At 39.5% G+C, this 14,094-nt stretch overlaps 2 protein-coding genes across 3 annotated transcripts in view; one reads left to right on the forward strand and one right to left on the reverse strand.

Moving 5' to 3' along the window:
- CFDP1 (craniofacial development protein 1) overlaps positions 1–5,170 on the reverse strand; it is a 104,984-nt gene extending 99,814 nt beyond the window's left edge. Inside the window, exon 1 of the mRNA XM_015241924.3 lies at positions 4,874–5,170. Within this exon, the coding sequence (XP_015097410.2) occupies positions 4,874–4,937 (64 nt within the window). The 5' untranslated portion in view covers positions 4,938–5,170. The remainder of the gene's footprint in view (positions 1–4,873) is intronic.
- A 32-nt stretch (positions 5,171–5,202) lies between these two features.
- Positions 5,203–11,977, forward strand: LOC140698184 (tigger transposable element-derived protein 1). Of its 2 annotated transcripts, none has more exons than XM_072967737.1 (2): positions 5,203–7,452; positions 11,609–11,977. In XM_072967737.1, exon 1 carries the CDS (start codon positions 5,563–5,565, stop codon positions 6,511–6,513), a length of 951 nt encoding a protein of 316 aa, XP_072823838.1. In that variant the 5' UTR covers positions 5,203–5,562; the 3' UTR covers positions 6,514–7,452; positions 11,609–11,977. Both variants share the same exon structure in this region, with proteins under 2 accessions (XP_072823838.1, XP_072823839.1).
- The last annotated feature ends 2,117 nt before the right edge of the window (positions 11,978–14,094 follow it).

Below are 14,094 nucleotides of genomic sequence, written 5' to 3' on the forward strand. Positions count from 1 at the left end.
ACTTCCAATTTACAGAAAATTCAAGGGACAAAAGAACAGCCTAAAGCTATACTGTGAGGGAGCAACCAGACAAAACCAGAAGGTGAGACATTCTGCAAGACATATGGCTTGATCTCTTAAACCAATCTGTCACAGAAAGGGAGTGTGCCAGATTAAAACAGATTTAAGGGAGGGAACAGAGAGGTGACGCATGAAGTCCTGAACTCAACTGTGACTTAGACAAATAAGCTATAGCCATTTCTGGTGGGCAGGGAAAATGTGAATGTGGTTTGTATATTAGGTAAGTTTAACGTTTTACTGAAATGGATAAGGAGAGATTGTTATATCTCTCTGAAAAGAGCAGGTTATAAAGTAACATGAAAAAGGTGTGATTTCAGGTTGGGGAAAAATACAAATAGCCACACCTGGGTGTAGGAAAAAGATCAGAGTGGGTTTCACTAAGGGATTAATGCTGATTATCTCTGGGTGATGAGAATATAATGATTCTAAATTCTGTGTCTCTTATCTGTATTTTCTAATTTTCTACAAAGTTCATGTACTGCTTTTGTAACAATATAAAGCTATTTTTCATCATAAAAATGGGTGCATGTTGCAGACAATTCAGACAAGGAGACACAAATAGCTCTGGATCTTAAACATGAGAAAGATGCTCAATTCCACTGATAAGAAAAAAGCAAATTTTAAACCACACAAACAACAAAAATGATTAAATTCCGAGCAGTTACTACAAGAGAGTAAGAAGCAGAATAACATCCCTATAGATAACAAAGCACAAAATGCACAAATCTTTTTTCATTGAACTATAGTTGATTTACAATATCATACTAGTTTCAGATGTACAGCATAGTGATTCAGTATTTTCACAGAAAATGAGCAAATCTTGTTCAAAGACAGAGCTTCCATCACCCTTTCAGTTCTCTATGCTTAAAATAAGAAGCAAACAACTAAGAATCACCAAAAATCTGATAAAGTGTCTAACATAATAAAGGCCAAAACAAACTTACAAGGTGAATAAAAATCACCTTGGAGGAAACAGACATTGTTTCCTCATTTTATCAGGCTAGCATTGTTTGATACCAAAATCAGACAAGGAAATTACAAGAAAAATATAGACCAACATTCCTCAAAAACAGATGCAAAAATCCTCAACAAAGTTTGGCAAACCAAATTCAGCACTGTAGAAGGGTAATACAACACAACCAAGTGAGTTTTATCTCAGAAATAAAAGGCTGTTCTTGGGGGGGTGGTACAGCTCAGTGGAAGAGCACATGCTTAGCATGCATGAGGTACTGGGTTCAATCCCCAGTACCTCTAATAAAAAGAACAGGGCTGGTGGGGGGGAGAAGGGACAGACTGGGATTTCAAAATGTAGAATAGGTAAACAAGATTGTAGTGTGTAGCACAGGGAAATATATATAGGATCTTGTGGTGGCTCACAGTGAAAAAGAATGTGACAATGAATGCATGTATGTTCATGTATAAATGAAAAATTGTGCTCTACACTGGAGTTTGAGACAACATTGTAAAATGACTATAACTCAATTAAAAAAATGTTAAAAAAAAGAATAGGGCTGTTCAAAACTTTCAAATCTGTCACTGTAATTCATCACACTAGCAGACAAAAGGAGAAAAAACCACACAATCAACAGATGGAGAAAAAGCATTTGACCAAATTTACCTCTCAGCAAATTAGGAATAAAGGGAATTTCTTTAACCTGATAAAAGGCATGAGGGGCAGTATATACTGCTGGTACCCAAATCCCAGCTCAGCTACTATCTAGCTGGGTGACTTCGGGTGCCTCAGTTTCTTCACCTGTAAAGTGGAGAGCCTAATAGCACACACTTGGTAATGTCATGTGATTGAGTTAGTAATAAGTTGGACAATGTAAAATGTTTACAACATACACAAAAGGGATCTCTGAAAAACCTATAGCTAATATTATACTAAATGGTGAAACATTGACGCTTTCTCCTTAAAAGTGGGAAAAAGGCAAGGATGTCCACTCTCACCACTTCTATTCAATATTTTATTGGAAGTCTGTATCAAGTACAATAAGGCAAGCAAAAGAAATAAAAGATATGCTTATTGGAAAATAAGAAATAAAACTGTTTTTGTATACAGACAAAATGACCCATTTTGTGGGGGGAGAGAGAAGGGAGGAGTGGCCTTGGAACTGTTAGTTCTGGTTACAAAACTCAGAGCATTTGTCAAAAATTCATAGCACAGTACAATGAAGTGTGAATTTTACCATATGTAAGTTGAAAACAGAAAAACAAAGTATTATTTATACCCATAGAGCAGTAAGACCTGCACTCTTAATACTATTTTAACAAAGTCACAAAAGTTAATCAAAATTAAAAATATTCAAGGGCCAGATTTTGATGCCTGACATTGGTCATGGGAGCTACAAGAAAACAAAGCACATGCTGCTGTCTAGTGGCTTTGGGAAGTTCCCGGTCCACGGTGTCAAGGAGCTTCAAGTGCTGCTGAAGTGCAACAAATCTTACTGTGCTGAGACTGCTCCCAGCATCTCCTCAAAGACCCCCGAAGTCATTGTGGAAAGAGCAGCCCAGCTGACCATCAGTCACCAATCCTAATCAGGCTGCACAGGAAAGAAAATGAATGGGCAGCTTATGTGCATGTCGTATTGGTGTTAATAAAACCATAAAACTCAGGGGAAAAAATATAGAAGGAGAAAAAAGAAGTCAAAGGGTTAGAAAACAGAGAATAAAAATTAGAGAGCCAGTCCAGAAGATCTAACATAAGATTCAATATTGAATAATGATTCAAAAAAATAAAATGGAGAAAATTGTCTCCCCAAATTTAAAAGTTCCAAGAGGGCCAAGCACAGTGGATAAAAAGAGACTCATTCCAAGCTGTATCATTGTGAAATATCAGAAAATATCAGGAACAAAGAGAAGACCCCAACAGCTTCCAAAGATAAACATATTTTTTACATAACTGAGTAGAAACTAGCAACAAAAGAGACAGCAGAAATACTGGAAACTTAGAAAGTAATGGAAGAATATCTTTAAAATTGAGACAGATTACCTCTCCATGCAAAAAAAAAAATTTAATAAATAAACAAATAATTTGAAAAGTAAAATAAAATTCAGATCGAGAATTATTGTAGAACACAGAATTCTATACCAAATTATCATGCCTGAGGGTCACTTGGTTATTTTTAGATAGTCAAGTTCTCAAAAAAAAAGACTTTCTACTCTGCATCTTTTCTCAAGAAGTTACTTGAGGAATTTTTTCTCATTTTGGTGTGACACACTAAGAACAAAGACATCAGGAGACCCAAAAAACAGGGAACCCAAGAAAGAAGGAAGACAAATGGATAATTCAGAGTGGTGATGATGATGGAAGATCTTAGGTTTAAAAATGGTAATACCAAGTAAAACTGGACCAGGTCAGAAGGCATTTCAAAAAAGTGAAAATTCTCTAATGAATCCAAATATCTTGGGAGATGATTTAGACAATTCTGAGAGTTTATAGAGTCAAATCCGTAGTAAGTACATAGATGACTAAGCCACAACAAAAAAATCGCAATTATTAACTCCAGAGAAAACTAGTGCAGGCAAAGCAGTAACAGTATATACCGCATGGGTCAGCCATGACTGCGGTGTCCACAAAGTCATTACAGAAAAGTAAACACTTAATACTAATCTAACTCAAATTTGATATTGAAACACTAGCAAGCTGGGGAGTTGGAGAGGGTCTTAAGGTGAAAGGCTGTGTATGTTGACAGTGAAGGGAAAGACTTAAGAGGGTATTAAAATGAGACCTCACATGGATGAGTGAAGTCCACAGACAACAGAAATACCAAATTTTTTAAAAGGAAAGCAGTTGCTTCTGGGGAGGACTGACAAGGATGAGGGGTGATGGGAGCCACTCAGTTTCAAAACAAGCCTTTTAGAAAATATTTTATTATTTTTAAATAACTGCATGCAGAACTTTGATTAAAATGAAAACTAGCTTTCGAATGATCACTCTAGCCCATACCTAAAGACCAATACTGGTAGAAAAGAATGGAATCTGAGAAACGCTTTGGGAAGCTATGGTGAGTCCTAGGGAAGGTTGACAGTAGTTCTGCAGGAGTGAGACTGATACGGGAGAGATTAGAAACTAACTTTCCACGTAGACACAAAAAGAAATTAATGGCTGGCTGGACCAAAAGAGAATAAGGACAACTAATTTTTTAGGTTTTGGTTTTTCACCTGAGCGATTGTAGGGGCAGATACTTATTATAGAAGATACATAAGAGATGGGGAAGCCAGGGGAAGGTGCAGGATGGCGGAAGGGCCGGGTTCGATTCTAAAAGCTTACTCAAAAACAAAACAAAACAAAAACCCCCACAAATGTCTGAGAAAAGAGCAATGGGTATATACGCTGCAAAAAGGTGAAGGGCATCATTAAGTAAACTTTCTAACGACTCGATCGCTTTTGAGGGTAGGAAGTGAAGAGATCTATCTTGGACGTGACGCTAGCTAGCAATCCCCTCGAGACAGAAGGTCTGGCGATAAGACTGCCTCTCAAGAAGATTTCAGCGACGGTTGAGTATCGGCGAACACCGACCACCGCCAGTGTCCCCAGAGGCAGGACCAGGTTTACACGCCGGTTCCCGCGCTCCGAGAGGGGGCGGCAGCCGAAGCCAGGCCACGAAGAGCGACTGCGCGAGACGTCCCCGGGGACTTGTCTTGGGCCAGCGGGGCCCTGGCGGTGCAGGTAGGCGGGCGAGGTTGCAGGGCGGGGCCGCTCGAGGCCCGCGCCACCGGGCCACCGGGCCCACGCACGCCGGGCCAAGCGCGCCTCACGTGAAGCACGGGGCGGGGCGAGCCGCCTCTCGCCTCAGGCGGAATCGCTCACCAGACGGCACGTAGTCTTCGTCCTCTTCCGAAGTGGAGAAGTCTTCAGAGTCGAATTCCTCCATGTCGCCGCCGTCCTGGGCTGACCAAGCCACAGGACCGCAACAGCTGCCCCCAACAGCGAAGCTCTAGGGAAAGACCATAGGACTGCGGCGGGGGCGGCGGCGGCGGCGGCTGGGGCGGCCCTTCGCAGCTTCTGCACATGCGCAGAGTTCTACGTGCTAGAAATGCGACACTTCCGGGCTAGTGCCTCGGGCTTTACGCTACTGCGGCAGTTGGCGGAACACAGGCTCCGTGCTGAAGCGGTGCATGCTGGAACTGGTAGTCTTCAGAGCTACCAGCAGCTTTGGTTTAATAAATATGCTTAGAAGAAATACATTTTGTCCGTGGGTATACAGTTGACCTTCATTATTCACAAGTTGGTATTTTCGGATTCGCTTACTTGTTAAAATTTATCATGAGCCCCCAAGTCAATATTCGCGGTGCTTTCTGGGGTTATTCGCGGACATGCGCAGAGAATGAAAATTTTGAGTCAACCAGTGGTGTGTTATATACCGAGGTTGTACAAGGCAGACGATCCGTTATCTTGCTTCAGCGCACGTGCTGTAAATAAATGTCCTTTTCGCAGTCTATTTAGTGTCGCATTTTTTGCATTTTTGTCCTTTTTTGTTGGTGATTTCGTTGTTTAAAATGACTCCCGAGCATAGTGCTGAAGTGCTGCCTAATATTCCTAAGCGCAAGAAGGCTGTGATGTGCCTTATGGAGAAAATACGTGTGTTAGATAAACTTCGTTCAGGCATGAGCTGTAGTGCTGTTGGCCGAGAGTTCAATGTTAATGAGTCAACAATTCGGTACATCAAGAAAAAGGAAAAGGAAATTCGCCGATCTGTACGTGAGGCTGCTCCGGAAAGCGCTAAAGTGACATCCATAGTGCGTGAGGAAGCTATGGAAAAGATGGAAAAGATGGAAAAGCGGCTCAATTTGTGGATTCGTGAGATGACAACCGATAAAAAAGGTGTGGTGGACAGCATTGTTGTGAGGGTGAAAGCCAAAGAAATTTACAGTCATGTTACCCAGGGTCAGAAAAATGTGAAACCCTTCTCGGCTATTGCTGGCTGGCTTGCACGTTTCAAAAGGAGATATGGTGTGAATAACGTTAAACTTGCCGGTGAGGCAAGTTTTGCAGATCAGGAGGCTGCGGAAGAATTTAAAAAATACTTGCTAAGTGTTATACAGGAAAAGGGATATGTGGAAGAGCAGGTCTTCAACGCTGATGAGACTGGCCTATTTTACAAGGACATGGGCAAACGAACGTATATTACGCAAATGGCCTCCAAAACCCCTGGCTTTAAATCATTCCAAGACTATGCAACCCTGCTTTTGTGCACCAATGCCAAGGGCGACTTTAAGTGCAAACCCCTAATGATGTACAGAACTCCAGGTTCACAAGCGCTTAAAGGGAAAAGCGTGAATCATATGCCAGTCCATTGGAGGTGGAACAAAAAAGCGTGGATGACGTCTGATTGGTTCCACAGCTGCTTCATACCGGAGGTTGAATACTATCTCCAGGGCAGAAACCTGGCCTTCAAGATTTTATTAATTTTGGATAATGCCCCAGTCCATTGCTGTGAAGAACTATAAAATGCCCACCCCAACGTAGAAGTTCTTTTCATGCCCCCAAATACTATATCTCTCATTCAACCCCTGGATCAGGGCATAATAAAAGCCTTCAAGGCGCAGTATACTAGGGAGCTGTATAGCAAGGCTTTTGAGGCTCTCAAAACCAACAAGGAAACTACCATGATGGACTATTGGAAGTCAGTCACTATACGCAACGTTATTGATTATGTTGGCACAGCCTGGGACAACATCAAGCAGGCTACTATCAATAACTGTTGGGAAAATATTTGGCCAGACTGCGTGGAAAATTTCGATAGCTTTGAAGGCGTTACAGAAAGTATAAAGAACAGTGTCAAAAACATAATGCATATCGCATGGCAGATAAGTGGAGAAGGCTTTGATGACATGAGGGAAGAAGATGTGGAGGAAATTTTGGCAGAGAAAGCAATAGAACCCACCAATGAAGACCTGGACGAGATGGCAAAACAAGGCGTTGGAGTCAGCGATGATGAAGACAATGGAAATCAGCCTAAGAGTCCAGGAATTGTCCCTCTGACAGCGGCCAAAATATCAGAATGGAACTCTGCCTTGGAAAAAATTTTCAATGACATGGAAGAGTGTGACCCTATGCTTGATCGCAGCCTCAAATTTAAGCGCTTAACCTCCAGTGCTTTTGCCCCCTATGCCGAGATGCTTAAAGATTCCAGGCAAAAAGCCAAGCAGACAGGGCTGACCCAAATTTTGGAGCCAGTTTGGGAGGGGAAATTGCCAACTCCATCAGCAAGTGGTGAGAGCCAAACCTCTGAGGTTGAACTGACAGATGTCAACCTGCCACCCTCTTCCTCTTCTGCAGAATGAGTTCCACCAAGCTCTCCCTTGGTTTTTGTGGGGCAAGCCAAGGTCGAGAGATTTAACCACACTGTGCACTCTGCCATCACAGAGCCCGCAGCTTCATCAACAGTAAGATTTTAGTTAATGTTTTTATAAAACTGTAAACACTTCCTCTTTCATTTTTTTTCAGGACTTTATTTGCATTACTGTACAGTATATAGTATGTGTTTATAGTACTCTATGTATTTACTGTACTTGGGTACTACATGTCTTGTGTGTGTGTGTGTGTGTGTGTGTGTGTGTGTGTGTGTGTGACTGAGGCGATGAGTTCAAGTAGTACAATCTCAGTATCCTGGAGTACATTACAGAAAAAGCCTCGTTGAAGTATTTCATTATAAATACTGCGTATCATTCTTTGTAAGAAGGAGATATTAAATAAGGTGTCTTTGAACAGAAACACACATAGAACAAGGTTATGTACTGATTAGTTGATAAACATGGTATGAGCAGAAACTCACAGGAACCAAACCTTGCATTTCTGCTAATTGCATGTGCATGGTGACCTTATAGACGTAACTACTGTGAACAAGAATCAACTCTATTCTAGAATTCAGACATCATCCACACCAGCCTCCCTTCAAGTTAATGCATGTGGAAGTACAACCATATATATCCTTGTCATTTTGTCAGATTAAAAAATTTAATCCAACTATGGGAGGTAGTAATCAGAAGCAAATGCAGATGAGATGTCAATGACTAACATCCTATTTGTTCAGGTTTTCAGCTGAAACTTTTCAGCAGTTGTTTCAGCTGGAAATTGCACCTTGTTGATATTCTGGACTAGACTGGGTCTGTGTTACCCAATCCTGATGTCATCTAAGTCAAGGAATAGATGAAATATGTCTTTAATTAAAAGGACATTACAGTGACTTTATGCCAGCAAACTTTTTAAAACAGCCTGATTGAGACATAGTTCACACACCACAAAATTTACCCATTTAAAGTACATAATTAAATTGTTTTAGTATATTCACAGGCTTGTGCAGCCATCACCACAATAAATTTTGGAACATTTTCATCACCCCAGAAAAGAATCCCTGACCCATTAGCCGTCATTCTCCATTCCTCCCTAATCCCCAGCCTCCGGTTAATTTTTCTGTCTGTATTTTTCTGTTCTGGACATTTCATATAAATGGAATTATACAAGATATGGCCTTTTATGACTGTCTTCTTTCACTTAGCACGTTTTCAAAGTTCATTTCTCTTAGGTATATACCTCTGGAATTGCTGGATCATGTCAGAACTCTGTGCTTTACCTTTTGAGGAATTGCCAAACTGTTTCCCAAAGCAGCTGCACCATTTTATACCCTCACCAGCAGTGATTTCTCCACACCTTTGTCAACACTCTTATCTTTTTGATTATTGTCATGCTAGTGGGGGTGAAATGGCATTTCATTGTAGTTTTGATTTGCACTTCCCTGATGACTAATGATGTTAAGCATCTTTTCGTGTCTTTATCCATCATGGTATATGTTCTTTGGAAAAATGTCTACTCAAATCCTTTACCCATTTTAAAATTGGGTCTTTCTATTGAGTTGTTAAGAGTTCTTTATATATTCTAAACACTACTCTCTTATAAAATATATGACTTGAAAATATTTCCTCCTATTCTCTGGATGTCTTTTCACTTTCTTGATGACATCTTTTTTTCTTTTGAGACTAGTAAAGGAGTTAATTAGGTTACACTGACAAAGACAACAGTGTGCCACACAGACCAGAGGTGCCTGTGTGAGTTGATGGCATCCTTTGAAGCATAAAAATGTTTAATTGGGATGAAGTTCAATTTATCTATTTTTTGTTTCATGTCCCTTGTGTTTTGGGGGTTGTAACTAAGAAGGTTTTGCCTACCCCAAGACCACAAAACTTACTCCTGTTTTCTTCTAAGAGTTTTATAGTTTTAGTTCTTACATTTAGGTCAATGACTCATTTCAGTAAATCTTTCTTATATGAGAATAATAGACAAATAGATGTGAAATTAGGACCCAATATCTGGAAGTTCACCATTCTCAGCCTCATTTTCCTTGGACAGTGTAAATGAACCCAGCAGTGACAAACTGGGATGTGGCCTTTTGCCCCATCCCTGGGGTCTGAGTCTGGGGAAAGATACACTGGAGTTCTTCAGCAGACTCTCCTCCAGCATCACCCCACTTTCCCGTCTCCTCTTTAAGCTCACTAGCACTCTATACATTTGTTCAAATTCACAAACATAGTTCTGACCACTTTAAGGGTAACCAGGGAACTATTTTGTACTGTGCCAAGTAGTTTAGTAAAGAGATCAAAAATTGGTTAGCAGGGCAAATCCAGCTCAAAAACATGCATTGTTTGACCTGAAAAGCATTTTATATGACTTTAAATTAGTTGCCAGTTGTGATATTATGATTTTGAAGAGATACATATTTGATCATTAGATAACCAAAATATATTTCTCATATATATTTGGTCTTCATCCACGGTTTCTGGCTCACGGCTCCCAAACCCTTGGAATTTCCTAAGTGTTGGGAGTTATAAAAGTGTCTTGTGTTATATGAATGAGGGGATTTTTAGAAGTACCTAAGGATGGGGGCTGGTTGCCAGGACAACCAACCATATGATTAGAGGATTGGAACTTTCAGTCCCCATAACCCTCCACAGCCCAAACACCCCTCCCCTGCCCCTGCCTCTGGGGAGAGGTGGGGGGCTGCAATGAATCAGTCCCCAGTGGCCAGTGATTCAATGAATCATATGTACATAATAAGCCACTATAAAATCCCAAAAGGACAGGGTTTGGAGAGCTTCCCAGTTAGTGAACATATGGAGATGTGGGGAGAATGGTTCTCCTGGAGGATGTATGGACGGTCCACACCCCTTCTCCATATCTTACCCTGTGCATCTCTCCTATCTGGCTGTTCCTGAGTTATATCCTTGTAATAAACCAGTGACCTAGTAAGTAAAATGTGTCTGAGTTCTGTGAGCCACTCTTGCAAATTAATTGAACCTAATTTATAGCCAGTCAGTCATAAGCACAGGTGACAACCTGAGCTTACAAATGGCACAGAGTGAGGGGTAGGATGGAGGTTCCATTCTGTAGGACTGAGTCCTTAACCTATACAATCTGATGCTATCTCTGGGTAGCGTCAGAATTGAGTTGAATTGTTGGACACCCTTCTGGTGTCTGAGAATCATTTGTTGGTGTGGAGAACAACCAATATACCAGCACTTAAAAATTGAGAGATTTAAAATCTGGGTTTTCAACTTCCTTTGAAAAACTGGAGGACCTGGCAACACTGGGTGCATAATCCCACAAAGCAGAAATAGGCTGGAACTGAGCAATGGCTTTAGACGAATCTCTGCGGTTGGCCACAATACAAATCCCAACTCCCTGCAAGATTCCTCATTCACTATTACTGTATTATCTTGGCAATAATTTACGGGGTCCTTCCTGCCAAACTCAGCATCTTAAGTCCCTCATCCACTTTGGTTATCACCTTTTTGGCAATGGAAAGTTCCTCCTCTGTTGGGTCCTGGTTACAATCTCGGGGGCTTCTGGCTGAACTCTTCATGCATCGTGTATCCCTCTGGGGTGCCAGAAATATTCTGTATCTTGATCAAAGCACTACCACTACAAATGAGTGTATAAATATGTAAAAATTCATCAAGCCATACATTTAAGATTTGTGCACTTTACTGAATATTACACTTCAATTAAAAAGAAAATTAGATTTTGCTCCCTCCTTCCTCCCTAGAGGCGGTGCTGGAGAGAGAGAGCAGAGATTTCTCAGTACTCAGTCCTAGCTCTGTCCGTGACTCACTGTATGATTGGATAAACTACCTAACCTAACTTTTCTGAGCCTTGTGTTCCTCATCTGACAAAAATGAGGGCGATACCTACCTCACAGTGTTGGTGTGAGGATGAAATAGAATATTGTTGATGAAAACTCCTTGCACAAGTCCAGACGTACACAGTAGGTGCTCAATAAATGTTAGTTTAGTTTTCCTTAAAAAAAAAGAAAATTAGAAAGAGACAGAATGGATGAGTAGTCTCTTGACAGACATTGTACACCTGTCTGCAATGCTTGGAACTGCAGCAGTCATCTTGTGACCATGAGGTAAGCTACTCAAATCGGACAATCCAATTTGCTGAATGTGGCAGAGCAGAAAAAGATTTATGATGTCACAGAGTACTAAACCAACCTTGAAGCCTTTTTCCATGTGCACTTACTATTGAAATAATACATTTTTTTCACAGACTATCAGCTTTCAGCCATGCCAGTGTGTAATCAAAAGCTTCCTGACGATAATACACAGCCCACAAAGTGGAGTTAATAAGACTCAAGTTCACATGTAAGTACGATTTAATCACATCTTTGGACAAGAATTTTACCATAAACTAGTAAGAAGCTGAACATAAAAGAAATACAGTTAAACATATATGTTAGGTACTAAGTTATAAAAAACCAAAAACTGAAGTTGGACAACTTTATTACAAAAGATTAAACTCACTGGCCACTGAAAAAGAAATAACAGTTCCAGTTCACAGAATTGAAAGTGATTCTTTATTCATAAACATTTATACCAGAATTAGAAATATCAGTAGAAAAATAAAATTTAAATAACTTTCTATTGTACAAAGATTTGATCATTTTGACTGTAGCAGTTAGTGAGACAATCTAATACAAAAAGTTAAGCTGATTTTGGCCACAATCAGCCTAACAGAGTGCACAAAAAGGAAATGCATGTACACAGAACTTTCTGCGTGTGGACAGCCGATGGCACCAGGACTTCACATTCCAGGAAATGGTTTCTCAGGGAAGGCTGGTATGCACAGAAGTTGTAGTAAGAACTTAATTCAAAACAGAGCAGTCAGAAAGGGCATTGGAATCAAAAGCTAACATACAATTTAAAAACTTTAGAACTAACATAACAAAGGGCTTAAAGGTAATCATTTGCATGAACTTTTTCTCATCAGTTTAGACATTTCCTAAGTAATGTTTTGCTGTTTAAAAAAAAAGTGAGTTAATAGCACAAAGAGACATCTTTTATCTTGGAATATTCAGTACTCATTTATTTATATGGATTTAAGTTTTCAAGAAATGCCTTCATTCTAAAACCCCATATTAAAGAATGCAGAGATCAGCTTTTATGATTGGGTTTGCCTCTCTCTCCTCGTTAAGAAAAAAAGGAAAAGTGGATGCACAGCTGGGGGAGGGATGGTTGCATATATCTCTATGAAAGGAGGCAAAAATTCTGAAAAGCTATACATGGTAAAATAAAATGTTCAACACAAATGTCAGTATTTTTTCATCAGAGCAACCACCCCTAAATAATTGTGCATTTTAAATGAGAAATTAAAAAAAAAAAACCAACAAGGGGGAATAGACATTCCTTATCATTCAAATAGCTTCTCCCTAAAAACATTTCAAGCAACAAAGCTCAAGCTATATGAAGTCTATATACATTTATTCACAGGAGAATGTTCACATACTGGGATGGATGAAACATTCAATAATTTGAAGATACATTTTATATTTGAAATTTGTAGAAAGAGTAGATAATCAACATATAGCAAACAAGAAACAGATGAAAACAAAGATACCTTTCAAAATGCGTAATATTTGTGTCTTGGCTCTAAAAGAAAAATAACCAAACATTTAAATCATGGATCAGTATGTTCAAAAATTAGTATTTGGGGGAGGAGCCCACTGCCCAGTGGCTCCATGTTAAATTTGTGAAATTCTATCCAAAGGAATGTTTTAGATGACAATGCTAAGAAGCATCTTTCAATGGAGATGATTAAAATCATTTCCTATAACAAATGTCATACACCGAAAGGCTACTTTTCAAAATCACAGCTCACTGAACTAAAAAATGGAGTCTAACTAAAGACTTAAAACCCTGCTTGAAAGAAAGATTTGAGTATTGGAGAGTAACCTTGGTGGGGAATTTGTAAAGATGTTTGCTTCCATTCCAACTCTTAGAAGTTTTCCACCTAATCTGAGTGTATGTCAATATTCTGATACGTGGACTAATGACCTATTACTTAGAAGAAAATGTTCAGTTAATTTTTGTGATCCTTTGTAATTTTTCTCTTTGACTATCCCTGGTAAACTGGTCCTCCTGGCTATTTTTAATCAGAAGCCAGAGTGCATATTGCTTTACATGGAATAGATACATTCGTGTACACACGACCTCATGGGCAGTTAAGCCTTACACTCACAATGAAGGCTTTCCTTTAAAAATGTCAGACCAAATTACCAGAAACTATTTTGAAAACAGATAATAACACTGATTGTATCCCATACAAAACAGTTTAGGTGGTAAGGATTGAATTAGAGACTTAATTTTTTACAATATTTTTTCTTTTGAAGGTCACAGTTCTCAGGCCTTTCAATGAAAAAGAGAGTGAGGCATTAGAAGAAAAATTAAAATAGCTAAAATTGGGTTTTAAAAAAACCCTGATATTTAATTTGCTTTAAGGATATAAATTCTCTTGAAGGACAATGGAAAGCACACAGTGGAAGGTATATATGCAAATAAACCTTTAGGCACTTCCTGGGAGTGATACCCAACACTGTAAAGGTAGACTGAAAACCCACCACTAGGTCACCACACTAAGACCAGGAAATCAGTAATCACTAACTCTTGTTTAAGCTGCACTTCTACAATTTTTCAAGAGCCATAAATAAACCAAAGTCACTAAGAAAAACTAACAGAATGTTTAAAGTATCATTTTGT

The sequence above is a fragment of the Vicugna pacos genome, chromosome 9 (assembly GCF_048564905.1).
Source record: "Vicugna pacos chromosome 9, VicPac4, whole genome shotgun sequence".
Taxonomy (NCBI): domain Eukaryota; kingdom Metazoa; phylum Chordata; class Mammalia; order Artiodactyla; family Camelidae; genus Vicugna; species Vicugna pacos.

Excerpts from the sequence above, each read along its gene's own strand:
- LOC140698184 (XM_072967737.1), top strand. The coding sequence starts at position 5,563 with ATGACTCCCGAGCATAGTGCTGAAGTGCTGCCTAATATTCCTAAGCGC.